Consider the following 13,784-nt stretch of genomic DNA (forward strand, 5'->3'; position numbering starts at 1 on the left):
CCTAAAAGTTTCTAATGATGGTACCAGGCATGGTTCTCTGGGGAAGGCATTCCACAATGGAGGAGCCACCACTGAAAAGGCCTGTTCTTGTGTCACGTTAACCTCTGCACCTCCCTTGCAGGTGACAAAGGTCCTAGACAGAGGTGGTCCTTGAGGTATTGGGGTCCTGAGTTGTATAAAGCTTTATAGGTCAAAACCAGCACTTTGAAGTGAGCCCGGAAACTAATTGGCAGCTAGTGAAGCCATGCCTGAACTATTGTTATAAGCTCAAACTGTCTTGCCCTGGCCAGCAACCTGGCTGCTGAGTTCTGCATCAGCTGCAGTTTCCAAACGGTCTTCAAAGGCAGCCCCACGTACAGAGCATGGCAGTAATATAATTGTTAGACCAATTCAGAGTCCGAAACCCTTGCTGATCTACTGCAAAAACCCCAAATATCAGTCAGTAGGTCCCGATATACCCTTCTGCCCACCCTTGATGGCGGCAGCCAGTTTTTTATATTCAAAAGAAGCATAGCTGCTTCTCCAAAACCCTGGGTGGGCTCAAAGCCAACATGTTTGAAAGTCAGTCCCTGCCACATAAGCCAAGTAGAGGTTAAGGCAGCCTTTCTCAACCTGTGGGTCCCCAGATGTTGTTGAACTACAACTCCCATCACCCCTAGCTAGCAAGGCCAGAGCTCAGGGATGATGGGAGTTGTAGTCCAACAACATCTGGGGACCCACAGGTTGAGAACCGCTGGCTTAAGGTTTAACATGCCACTGGTAACAGGAATATTTAGAGGTGTTGCCTCCCCTTACCCAAAAGGATCTCCAACTACAAGAAAAGCCACGTCACATTGATGTGCACCCTTCAGGATCGTATCTGCTTCTTGTTCTACAGTTTCTCTGTCGGCGAGAATCAGTTCTTTGCCATAAAACTCCTCCTGGGGGGAAAGAAAGGGGGTATTATTTCACCCAGAGTTGTATCCCACCTTCCCTCCAAAGAACTTAGGGTGCATCTACGTACCAGTGCTTCCTTTCCAACAGTGAGGATCGACGTGTAGGCTTCCAGGTACACTCGGCTACACTGCTTTATTACCTCCAGGCCTTTAACTGTAATATCTTTGGCATCTCCAAGTCCAAGTCCAATCAGGTAAAGCATTATTATTATTATTATTAAATTTAAGGAATGGAAAAGAATAGACACCAATTCCAGGGTGGAGGGCTTTGCAACCTGCCAAAAAGTTGAAAAAAGAACAAAAAAGCAATCAGAAATTCTGTACATCGTTGTTAGTTAATGGAACACTGTAAATAATTTTGTTCTGTGAACTGCCCTTTGTTCTGTGAACTGTCTTGAGACCTCCGGGTATAGGGCAGTATATACATTCAATTAACAATAACAACAATAAATAAACAAATAAGGTTTTTCCCCAGCAAAATTTATTTCTAGAATTACAGATTTCCATAAGCAGTAAAAGAAAGTAATATACGGCTACTATTTATTTGTCACCCAGTGCAAAACATCTCTAGGTGGGTTATATAACAATTAAGAAATCATCAAGTTTTGCAATAAAGCAACAATACCCCTCCTCTAAAATTATATATAGCACAGAAACACCAGTAAGCACAGTAGTCATATTCCTACAAAAGCATGGGAGAAGAGGTAGGTTTTAACCTGGCGCCGAAAGAATGTTGCTATCAGCGTTTCACACATGCGAAGCTACAACCGAAAAGACCCTGTCCTTTGTTGCCATCTTCCAAACCTCTCAGAGAAGCACCTGGATAAAGGGTCTCAGGTGATGGGTACATTTGAGTCAGGAGATGGATACTGGGGTCCATATGATGCAATTTGGTTAAACCAGCACTAAGAATCGGGATCAGAAATGGATTGGTAGACCTTTCACACACGACCCTTTCAAATGCACATCTTTGGAAAGCCCCAAATCACAGGTTCGCAGAGATGGAAAGGGAGCCAAGGGTCATTTAGTCCAACCCTCCCTGCGATGCAGGAATCTCGGCGAAAGGGAAAGACAGCACAAGACTGTATCGATGATGATGATGATTTATTGAATTTTTATACCGCCCTATACCCGGGGTAAGGGACGCGGGTGGTGCTGTGGGTTAAACCACAGAGCCTAGGACTTGCCGGTCAGAAGGTCGGCGGTTTGAATCCCCATGACGGGGTGAGCTCCTGTTGCTCGGTCGCTGCTCCTGCCAACCTAGCAGTTTGAAAGTACGTCAAAGTTCAAGTAGATAAATAGGTACCATTCCAGCGGGAAGGTAAACGGCGTTTCCGTGTGCTGCTCTGGTTCACCAGAAGCAGCTTAGTCATGCGGGCCACACGACCCGGAAGCTGTACGCCGGCTCACTCAGCTAGTAAAGCGAGATGAGCGCCGCAACCCCAGAGTCGTCTGCGACTGGACCTAAATGGTCAAGGGGCCCCTTTACCTTTGATACCCGGGGGTCTCAGGGCGGTTCACATAATAAAATCAAGATATAAAACCACAAAATACATAATAAAAATAAAAACAACTACCCAATAGCCCCCCCAGCCCCAAACGCAGCACGACACCGTACCAATACAGGACATGCACTGGGATACGGGACAACCCTTAAGGTGGCAACCTCAGCCAGGACACGGGTCTGCAAGCTTACGTGAGAGAAACCCCACCACCACCATCACGCACACCTGTACACGCGCCAATATGCAAAGCAGGGCTCGCTTAGAACCGGCTGCTGCGGCTCCTGCCATTGGCCGGAGAGTCCCATCACTCCCCCCGCCCCCCGCTTGCTCCCGCCTCCCCGCTCGGACTCACACGTGCGCCGCCAGCGGAGCGCTTCTCAAGCCGCCGCTGCCTCTTCCGGGCATCCCCGCCGCTTTGCCGTAAAGCGAGCGGCTTCGCGACAGTTTCGCGGCGGCCGGAGCCGAGAGACAGAACGAGGAGCGCCTCGTTGTGGGGGGAGGAGAAGGCGATGAAGGAGGAGGCGGCGGCGCGCGGATGGCGCCTGGGCCGCTGAGGTGGGAGCGGCTCGCCATGAGCGCGTGGGCGGCCGGGAAGGCGCTCGCGGGGCCCTCGGCCCGCCTCGCCAACGGCCTAGAGATCCCCATGCTGGGGCTGGGTAAGTGCGCAGGCCGCCCCCTCGCTCGCTTGGTGGATCACACTCACTACATTCCTATCATAATATAATATGACGTATTATAACATAACATAAGCCACCCCCTCGCTCGCTTTGCTAATAACACTCATTATATTATTATATAATAAATATTATATAATATAATACAATATACCATATTATAACATAACGTAAGCCATCCCCTCGCTCGCTTTGCTAATAACACTCATTATATAATACAATACAATATAACATAACGTAACCCGCCCCTTTGTGCGCTTTGTTGATTACACTGATTATATTCCTATAATAATAAAATATAATAAATATTATATGATATAATACAATATAACATATTATAACATAAGCCGTCCCCTCGTGCGCTTTGTTGATGACACTCATTATATTCCTATAATAATAAAGTATAATAAATATAATATGATATAATGTAATACAATGCGGGAAGCGGGTGGCGCTGTGGGTAAAACCTCAGCGCCTAGGACTTGCCAATCGCATGGTCGGCGGTTTGAATCGCCACAGCGGGGTGCGCTCCCGTCGTTCGGTCCCAGCGCCTGCCAACCTAGCAGTTCGAAAGCACCTCCGGGTGCAAGTAGATAAATAGGGACTGCTTACCAGCGGGAAGGTAAACGGCGTTCCGTGTGCTGCGCTGGCTCCCGGCCTCTAGAGTGAGATGAGCACACAACCCTAGAGTCTGGCAAGACTGGCCCGTACGGGCAGGGGTACCTTTACCTTTACCTTTACTTTTAATGTAATACAATATAACATATTATAACATTATAACATAACATAAGCCACCCCCTCATGTGCTTTGTTGATGACACTCATTATATTCCTATAATATAATATTATAATATTATACACACACAAAAACCCATTCCCGCCTCTTTTCCCTCTCACGAATCACAAAGCGGCTCGCAACAAGAAAGGGCAACGGCTTAAGGAAGTCAAACCTCGAAATGATGAAATGATTGTCCAATTAATGAAATGTATAAATTTGAAAAGTATAAATAAAAACTTGGGGGGGGGGAGGGCAACAGCATGGGCAGAACAAACAGCGTTTTGCCTTTGCTGCACAAACCCTATGGGATAATCAATAGATCACTTGCAATGGTTTTATTTGCTTCAATGCATTCAACATCATCATATGCCCACCTTTGATCTTGCAAGGAACCCTGTGAGGTAGGTTAGGCCTCTGGATACTTGGTAGTGAAAAGCAATAGGTCAGTTCGTCTGGCTGTTAACGAGAAGGTTGGTGGTTTGACCCCACCATTACTGGGAGCCTTGTTTTATTAAGGAGATGTTTGGATGGTGATACTTGGCTCTGTGGGTAAAGGGACCCCTGACCATTAGGTCCAGTCGTGGCCGACTCTGGGGTTGCGGTGCTCATCTCGCTTTACTGGCCGAGGGAGCCAGCGTACAGATTCCGGGTCATGTGGCTTCAGATTGGCAAGTCCTAGGCTCTGTGGTTTAACCCACAGCGCCACCCACATCCCTACTTGGCTCTGTGACCATACCTTAAATCCTGTTCCTCCTCCTGTAGAATTATTTCCCCATGCACAACCCAAGGACAGAAAATTGTGGGGGAAAGAGGGCTTTTGTTTTTGTAGATGTTGGCAGTGCATCAGAAAATGGTCTTTGGTGATGTAATATCTCCTTGCTGGTCCTCTTTGCCTTAGTTAACCACTTTCCTTTCATCAGTCAAGCATCCAAACATCCAGTGATGATAATGATGATGAGGATAATGCTAATTAGCCTTTCTGTAGTACACTTCAAGTGTTCAAAGTGCTTCACTATCTTAATAACCCTTACATAGTGATTAACTCAAAAAAATGAAAGGTGGGTGGAAATTCTCATGCATAATAGGCAATGAAAGGGAGCATTAAAACCTTTACCTGTGGCTAAGAGAAAAGGAAAGGGTTACCGTATTTTTCGCTCTATAGGACGCACCGGACAATAGGACGCACCTTGTTTTAGAGGGGGGAAAACAAGAAAAAAAAAATCTCCCCCTCTCTGCCCAGCACCCCTTCAGCGAAGCGGCAGGAGGCGCTGCGCGGAGAGGGGGAGAATTTCCCCCCTCTTGTTTCCCCCCTCTAAAACAAGGTGCCTTCAGGCGACCCCTCTCGCTCTCCAGGCTTCAGGTTCCTTTCGACCTGCTCTTTGGGGCTGGCAGGAGGAAGCCCACCACCAGCCCCAAAGAGCAGGTCGGGGAGCGGGGAAAGGCGCGCAGCGGAGAGGCTCCTGCCATAGCCCCCCGCGTGCTCCCCAGGCTGGAGAGGTGACACGCAGCTATAGAGGCTCCTGCCGTAGTCGCGCGTCACCTCTCCAGCTGGGAGAGGGTCGCGGGGGGCTGCTTTAGCCGCGCGCGCGCTCTCCTTGCCGGAGAGGTGGTGCTCGGCTAAAGAGACTTCTGGCATAGTCGCGAGTCACCTCTCCAGCTGGGAGAGCGCGCGCGCGGCTAAAGCAGCCCCCCCCCGCGACCCTCTCCCAGCTGGAGAGGTGACGCGCGACTACCGCAGGAGCCTCTTTAGCCGCGCGCGCGCTCTCCCAGCTGGGAGAGGGTCGCTGGGGGCTGCTTTAGCCGCGCGCGCGCTCTCCCAGCTGGAGAGGTGACACAAGACTATGGCAGAAGTCTCTTTAGCCGCGCACCACCTCTCCAGCCGGAAGAGCGCGCGCGCGGCTAAAGAGGCTCCTGCGGTAGTCGCGCGTCACCTCTCCAGCTGGGAGAAGGTCGCGGGGGGCTGCTTTAGCGGCGCGCGCGCTCTCCCAGCTGGAGAGGTGACGCGCGACTATGGCAGGAACCTCTTTAGCCGCGCACCACCTCTCCAGCCGGGAGAGCGCGCACGCGGCTAAAACAGGCCCCCCGCGACCCTCTCCCAGCTGGAGAGGTGACGTGCAACTACAGCAGGAGCCTCTTTAGCCGCGCGCGCTCTCCCGGATGGAGAGGTGGTGCGCGGCTAAAGAGGCTCCTGCCATAGTCGCGCGTCACCTCTCCAGCCGGGAGATGGTCACGGGGCTATGGCTTCTTCACTCCATAGGACGCACACACATTTCCCCTTCATTTTTGAAGGGGAAAAAGTGCGTCCTATAGAGCGAAAAATTACGGTATTTCTCTGCCTGTCCATGGCCACTATGCTGCATCAGCTCACGGTGATTCAACAGCATAGTATTCACCAGCTACTTGCATTCAAGAACTACATAAAATTAGCAGGAGGTCACTCTTCCCTAGTTGCTCAGGCATGCGAGTTTTCATTTTGAAGTTTGGAAAGCCTTTTTCTCTCATCAGTGGAGCAGAGCAAATAAATGTTCTTTCCCTAGCTACGCCCCTTTGAGAAGTGGAGAAAGGGATTATTTTGTTCATTGAACTGCAGTTGATGGGGGGGGGGAGGGCTTCCTTGCATTACGACACACTTGGCTTTCTCTGGAACTGATCCCGCTGTTAACTTTTTCAAAAAGGCTGTGTGTGCGCAAACACACTCGCACACCCAGCAGCTATCAAAACTGGCATCTGGGTTGGCTGCTCAGCAGAGCCCAAGCAATAAGAACTTGCCCTGTGTCTGCTAAAATTAGTGGCAAAACTCTTGTTGATAGTAAGGCACTCCTTGCTGAAGTCTCAAGTAAAATCCCGAAGAGCAGTGTCCTCTTCCTATTGAAGCTGGTGTTGTTGTTTAGTCATTTAGTCGTGTCCGACTCTTCGTGACCCCATAGACCAGAGCACGCCAGGCACTCCTGTCTTCCACTGCCTCCCGCAGTTTGGTCAGACTCATGCTGGTAGCTTCAAGAACACTGTCCAACCATCTCGTCCTCTGTCATCTCCTTCTCCTTGTGCCCTCCATCTTTCCCAACATCAGGGTCTTTTCCAGGGAGTCTTCTCTTCTCATGAGGTGGCCAAAGTATTGGAGCCTCAGCTTCAGGATCTGTCCTTCCAGTGAGCACTCAGGGCTGATTTCCTTAAGAATGGATAGGTTTGATCTTCTTGCAGTCCATGGGACTCTCCAGAGTCTCCTCCAGCACCATAATTCAAAAGCATCAATTCTTCAGCGATCAGCCTTCTTTATGGTCCAGCTCTCACTTCCATACATCACTACTGGGAAAACCATAGCTTTTACTATACGGACCTTTGTTGGCAAGGTGATGTCTCTACTTTTTAAGATGCTGTCTAGGTTTGTCATTGCTTTTCTCCCAAGAAGCAGGCGTCTTTTAATTTTGTGACTGCTGTCACCATCTGCAGTGATCATGGCGCCCAAGAAGCTGGTAGAAAGTGGGAAACCAGGAGCTTTGTGCTTTGTGGGAAACCTGAGTAAACAATACGTCGGCAACTGCAATATGTGAAATGCTTAAGGTGATTCTGTGCTTGTGTGTCATTTAAGATGATTAGGAGCAAGTTTTGTTTTTAGGGATATTCGTCCAAAATTACTGATCTTCTTGAGAAATCCCAGTTAAGCCTCCCAAGGAACTCCAGGGTCCCTAAAACACAGTTTCAGAACCGCTGGTTTAATTAAAATCTGGAGAATATCTCCTCTTCTTGAAACCCCTTTGAAATAGGACCACATGGTGCTCATCGTATACTCTAATTCTAATAAGTAAGGAGGCATCACTTCCTGGCCTTTATAAAGGCTTCTGTGGCCTTGTAAAACTTCTTTTTAAAAGCTTCATTGCAGCATAATGGCTAAAAACAATTGGAAAAAATAATACAGCAACTAGAGCAGCTTTTTGGAAGCCACGCAGTGCATTCAATGTGCCTTTATTGTTGAAAGCCATTGTGGGAGGCGAGGGACTTAATAAATGGAATCTCCTGGTGTTTAAGAAGTATTTCATTAGTTGTAGTCTTATCAAGATACTTCTATAAGCATTTTATTAAATTACAGAAGAGAAACCCGTAGTTGCAAAGCTGTTCACCATGTAGCATTTCTGGATCTTTATATGATACATGTTCTTAAAAGAACGACCCTGGTTTCTGTGGCATTTTAAAAGCTGCCTTTTAAACATTGCACAGTTTTTTGTCTCCTTATTGTGAAGGGGAAATTTTTGTTTTGATTGGACATCCTTTATTTAAATAAAAAAGAATTCTGGTTGACGTAATTATTAGAATTTCAGGGTTTTAAGTAGCACAAGCCTGTGAAACAACATGCTGCCAGAATGCTAGTGTTAGTACACAGAGTTCTGAACTTAGCTCAGGTGGTTCTGGGTTCCAATTCCTGCTTATTCTTGACTGAATGAAACTCAGTCTCTTAGCCTAACCTAATTCCTAGCAGGTAAAATTGAAAACCATCCTAAATAAGATTCCACCCCACCCTCCTGTAACTTCTCGTGGTGTTTCTCTGGGGGAAGTATCCTGGCAATACTAAGTTACTATGATTTTCTTGGATTCTACTAATTGTTTTGGTGAATTTATTCCTGTTGTTTACTTTATTTATATGTTATTGTGTTCAATATTATAGCTATTGCAGTCTTTTGGTTTTTTTAAAATGTGATTATTGTGAGCTGCTTTGAGCTCTGTTGCTGGAAAAGCAGAATACAAGTATTAAATCAAATCAACAAGTACAACTTGGTTTATCTACGCAATTTCTGAAAGATCCAGAATATGAGGTTAACTATAATATTCATAGATGCTAGCCAAATGAGGGGAGAAGTATTCAGATAGGTTGTTTTCAAGGTTGTGGAAAACCTTGGGAACAGAGGGCGCAATGAGTAGCAGGAATTGGCAAAACTGATGTGCCTTGTGCTATTGGAAGCCCCTGTGCAAGTCCAAAGTCACCATTAGACACAACCCTGAATGTCTTTCACTATCCAGATTAGAAGAAAATGAATCTATTGACATAAATAGCGCAATCCATTCTGTTAACCAGAATTTGCCATGATGAAGGAAGATCAGTTCATGAGGCTTTGTTAGAGATTTTTTTTTTTTTACTTTGTGAAAAGCATCTGGATATGGTGGAATAAATTCAGGGGATTTTACAGTATAAGAAACAGATGGCCAAGTATTTTCTTCTGGCTGCTTTCTAATGCCAAGGATTTGTGGCTAGCTGAGCAATTCACTCAATTATAGCTTGTGCATACATATTTGAAAATTAATGACAATAAAGGAAAGGAAATTCATAAGCCAAGTTGCTGTCTTTAAGTTGTTTTTATCAGAATTATTCTTAAGCAATTTCAGGCACAAATCCATATGATCTGCTGTGACACCCACCCATCCCAAAGCCATGAGTTAGTATTTTATGGGAAAGAATTCTTAAGTTTCAACTAATTTTATTGGTAGCTTGGTCAATTAAAATAGTTCTCCTTTATTTATTTTTTAAAAAAATGTTTGGCTTTTATCTAATTAATGTAGTGTTGTGAACATGCCAACATTATTTGCTGAATTCTTACATTATTATTTTGATTGAATATGGAGGGTATACACCCTTGGCCAAAGTATGCCCTCTGTCCTGGCATATGCAGCTTTCCCCTAGAAATTTGATATTGCTGCTGGGTGATTTCCCCCACCTGAAGTCTGGATATGGAATACTCGCTGATACTGCTTTCTAACACAGGAAAGGAGGGGAGGATTGTTTCTGCATCACTTCCATTTCTCTTTCTTCCACTCTTCTGCCTATGTGGAGGAGTCAAGGCTTTGGGAACAACATTCCTTCTTGTTTTTGAAACCGTTTTGCTTGGGTAACTTTCCGGTTTGATACAGATCCAAACGGTGCTGCAAAATAGAAAGGGGTGGAAACTTTTAATTTGAAATGAGAGCATGTTTCAGTTTTTATTCCATTATCCAGAGTCAATTAGTAGCAAACTGTTAACGTAACCTTGAGAATTCAGGATTGTATCGAATGCTAGTCCTACACACTCATGGAAGTTAATGGGCACAACTAACAGGTTCATTCCTTTCAATGGGTCTGCTTTGGAAGGAACTGAGTTGGCTACAACTCTGAAAGTTTCAACAAAGTAACTTCAGCTCGTCACAATCGTAAAAGCCCATTGTACCTTCTTTCCCCAGTGTTTCCCCAAACTTGGGTCGGCAGCTTTTTTTTGGACTACAACTTCCATCATCCCTAGCTAGCAGGACCAGTGATCAGAGATGATGGGAGCTGTTCAAAAACAGCGGGAGACTCTGTTTCGCCCATGCTTCTCTGGGTTTTTCCTCCAGTCTGCTGAGCTGAGAAGCAGAAAGTGGTTCAGATAGGCAGAAGCCAGGCCTATGGATACAGTGGTACCTCTAGATGCGAACGGGATCCGTTCAGGAGCCCCGTTCGCATCTAGAAGCAAACGTAACTAGCAACGGCACGTCTGCGCACTCGCATGTCGCTTTTTGCTGCTTCTGCGCATGAGAGCATTATGAGCGTCTGCGCATGCACAAGCGGCGAAACCCGGAAGTAACGCGCTCCGTTACTTCCGGGTTGCTGCGGAGCGCAACTTGAACGCACTCATCCTGAAGCATATTCAACCCGAGGTATGACTGTACTCATTCTGGAGTCCAGGAGTGTCACCACTTAACTACTTCCTCGTCCACTTGTGGCACAGATTGACCAATTCCAATCTATTCTGTGAGTCAGCCTAAGAGCAATTGAAATAGGTAAATGCTTCCTATTCTCAGTCTTCAATACTGTGCTTCATACAGAACTGAAAAAGGCTTTGTAGAAAATGCACAGCCATGCAGTTTGTTTCTTTGTAAAGTGTTGGTACACAAAGTTGTTGGACTGTTTCAACACATGGTTAATGTCCTTAAACCTGATAACTGTGTATGTCTTTCTCCCACAGTACTTCTAAAATCTAGGGAAGCTTTCTAGCATTCCCCCCCTTTCACATGCCACATTTGTAGTTCATGGCTTTTCTTTCTTAGCCAGAGGCTATGTACAAAAACGGGACCTGAATGGCTGTATCACGTGAGTCTGCAACTTGGGTTGCAGCCATTGTGCCTTCAGCTGAGTCAGGGGGAGAATGCTGATTTTCTGCTCCCCTTGGGTCTGTCGGTGCTTCTTGTCAAGGGAGACAGCTATGTAGATGGCTGAATTAACCCCCCCCCCCAAAATAATGCATATCAGAAAGTTGAACTTGCAGGTTGCTTACCATGAAATCACAGAAGAATAATCAATGCCTTGCTTAGTTTTTCTGCTTCTCAGTTTAAAAGGGAGAAACGGGTAAGGCAGTACCACTTAATAAGCAGTCTTTCTTTAATGAGATGGTATTTTATGTAGTGTACCTTTCCTTTTGCTCTTGTGGAACCAAAGAGCATTAATACGCTGCATGAAATATTTAGGATATATTCTTATTTTCGTGCACCAGAACTCCCAGGTAAGCGTGCATAGGAATGCAGCCTTAATGCCCCTAACTACATCCTTCAGGTTTTCATATACCATTGTATACTTAAATAGCAGAATAGTAGAAATAGTAAATCAGGAATCACAAAATTGGCCTTTGTGCCATTTGCTGTTAAAGCATATCTTCCTTATCCCTGAACAAAGTGAATGTCTTGGGGCTAAAGTAAGTTGGTCATTTTAGTTTGGCTTGGGCAGTTGGGCAGGGAAGGTATAGTCTCATTGTCTTCCCCCTTCCAGAATGTTCTGTGAACCAAAGTAAATGGGTTGGCAAGACTGTTAGGGAAGAACAAAAGCATACTCCTTGCAAGAAATTGGGTCACTACCAGCTTTAGTTCCCACCTTAGCTGTGACTGCAAATATGCCCCTTTATTCTCTCCCATGACTGACATTTATAGGGGGAAGGAAAAGTGGGAGATTAAACTTACTCAGTTTCTGATGCTATGTGCCTATCCTGCTGAATAGGACCCTGCATGTGTGAATGAAACTAAAAGGCTTCGTTTGGACATAAACTCAAGTTTATTACAAGAACAAGCTGCACCAAAGCCTTGAACTTGTGCATTTACTTCCCTCCTCTGGCATGGCCCCAAGGAGGAGATCAGAAGCTTTCACTTCTGTTTTTTGCTTAATCACAGCTTGTTGCAATTAATCAAACCTTGATTTATCACAACAATGGTTTGTTGAAACAACCCAATTTTGAACTATAGGCTATTAAGCTGATTTTTTTAAAAAAATAAAAATAAAAATAAATTAACCACAGTTGTTTCAGAATAAGGCTAAACTGTGGTTAATCAAAAAGCAGAAGTGAAAGCTTCTGATATTCTTGCAGTGACACAAAAGGAGGGTGCATGAGTGTGAGGCTCATTCTGGCTCATTCTCCTAATTCTAAATGATAGCTTATTGTTACGTTCAAACACAGCTAATGTATTGTCCTAAGTAGGAATCATTGCAATATATGGGTGCTCCCCCCCCCCACAGCACAGCCATGACACTATAATAAAAAGGAATTTTGCTAGTTACATGATGATGATTATATTTGATTTGTATCACACACTCTCTCATGGGCTCAGCATTTTTTATTAATGTCAGTATTCCTGCACCCTAGGGATATACAATTTATGGCAGTATGTAATAAATATAAAAATGTGCGAGATTAACACAGAATGCATTAGTTGTTTACAACTGATTGTACTTCTGTTCTACACACTGATTTAACTGCAGCAAATTTTCCCCAGGAATACCGTGAACTGCAGTTCTGTGAGGCTACTGAGCCTTCTCTGTTCAAGATCCTTAGTCTTCAGTATGCAGAATTATAATGCAATTATGATGCTATTAGTCAGATGTAATAGCATCCCTTAGGTAGAAAAAGTGCCACAACTACTGCAGTTGAGACATTAATTGTCTCAGGATATTTAATTGTGTCACAACACACACACAGTATTCTAAATAGGCAGCAAAACAATATACTGAGCTAGTTTACAAATTTCAGACAGGTAATCTGAAGGCTTAATCTTAGAAGGAAAGGAATTTATCCTGTGCTGAAAGTAATAAATCTGTAAATTCTTTTGATTTCTCTCATGTGAAAAACAGACCCAACAATACTTCTTTGGTTTCTTCCTATCTCATGGTGGGAAGAAAAGGAGAACAGGGAAGACCAAGGATCCGTCCAGGTATTAGAAGTACTGGAAGTTATTTCAATTGGCTGTAACAAAAGGAGTAGAGTGGAAATCATTGAAAACTGGTTCACACCAGCAATTCTTCGTGCACTATTAACTGTTCAGATCTAGTCACAAAACATTATTCTGAGGAGAAAAGGTTTAGTGAACCCTGGAAATTGGATTTGATTTATGCCAGAAAATCTGCCTTTTCACTGCTTGAGATTTTCTATGGAAGAAAGCCACAGCCTTTTACCAAACGGTTTCTAAGGAAACATCTTATAGCAGAGCATCTAAAAACAATTTGGTTGTTAATGAGAAATAGTTCTCACAACGGTGGGAAAGTGCTGAGTGAAAGAAAAGGCTTCAAGATTTTGGCACTTTCTCCATAAAGACATTTAAATAAAAGTGTGCTGTGCTGTAGCACAGCTTATGAAATTTCCTGCATAGAAGGGACTTTAATCACCTGGCTTTCAGGGCTCTGTGCTCTGGTTTCACATCCTCTCCTCTTTACTGCAGGTAACACTTTAAAGTGAGCTGCAGAAATACCTTTTAAATTTTTATTTAAAGCAAGTTAGACACTTAGAAATTTGTCATTCCATTGATATATAATTTTATGGTATTACTAAAAAAAAAAAAGTGTTATGAGCCATCAAACTTTGGAAATACACTTTCCCCAAAAGGTTTCTACAATTTCGGCCACTAGTGTATTGTG

The 13,784-nt window shown here is 44.7% G+C and overlaps 2 protein-coding genes across 3 annotated transcripts in view; one reads left to right on the forward strand and one right to left on the reverse strand.

Moving 5' to 3' along the window:
* The window catches only part of DPH5 (diphthamide biosynthesis 5), a 35,829-nt gene extending 32,933 nt beyond the window's left edge, over nucleotides 1-2,896 (reverse strand). Inside the window, exons 1-3 of the mRNA XM_081195072.1 lie at nucleotides 2,793-2,896; nucleotides 1,004-1,210; nucleotides 796-920 (exon numbers count right to left, since the gene is read on the reverse strand). Coding sequence (XP_081051198.1) covers nucleotides 796-920; nucleotides 1,004-1,138 — 260 coding nt within the window. The 5' untranslated portion in view covers nucleotides 1,139-1,210; nucleotides 2,793-2,896. The remainder of the gene's footprint in view (nucleotides 1-795; nucleotides 921-1,003; nucleotides 1,211-2,792) is intronic.
* A 5-nt stretch (nucleotides 2,897-2,901) lies between these two features.
* LOC308587417 (glyoxal reductase-like) overlaps nucleotides 2,902-13,784 on the forward strand; it is a 66,981-nt gene continuing 56,098 nt past the window's right edge. The window contains exon 1 of one of the 2 annotated variants that reach the window (XM_081195068.1): nucleotides 2,902-3,096. In XM_081195068.1, the coding sequence (XP_081051194.1) occupies nucleotides 2,976-3,096 (121 nt within the window). In that variant the 5' untranslated portion in view covers nucleotides 2,902-2,975. The remainder of the gene's footprint in view (nucleotides 3,097-13,784) is intronic. The other variant, XM_081195067.1, reaches the window with a different exon arrangement.

This window comes from Podarcis bocagei (genome assembly GCF_964188305.1).
Source record: "Podarcis bocagei genome assembly, chromosome: 5".
In the NCBI taxonomy this organism is placed as follows: domain Eukaryota; kingdom Metazoa; phylum Chordata; class Lepidosauria; order Squamata; family Lacertidae; genus Podarcis; species Podarcis bocagei.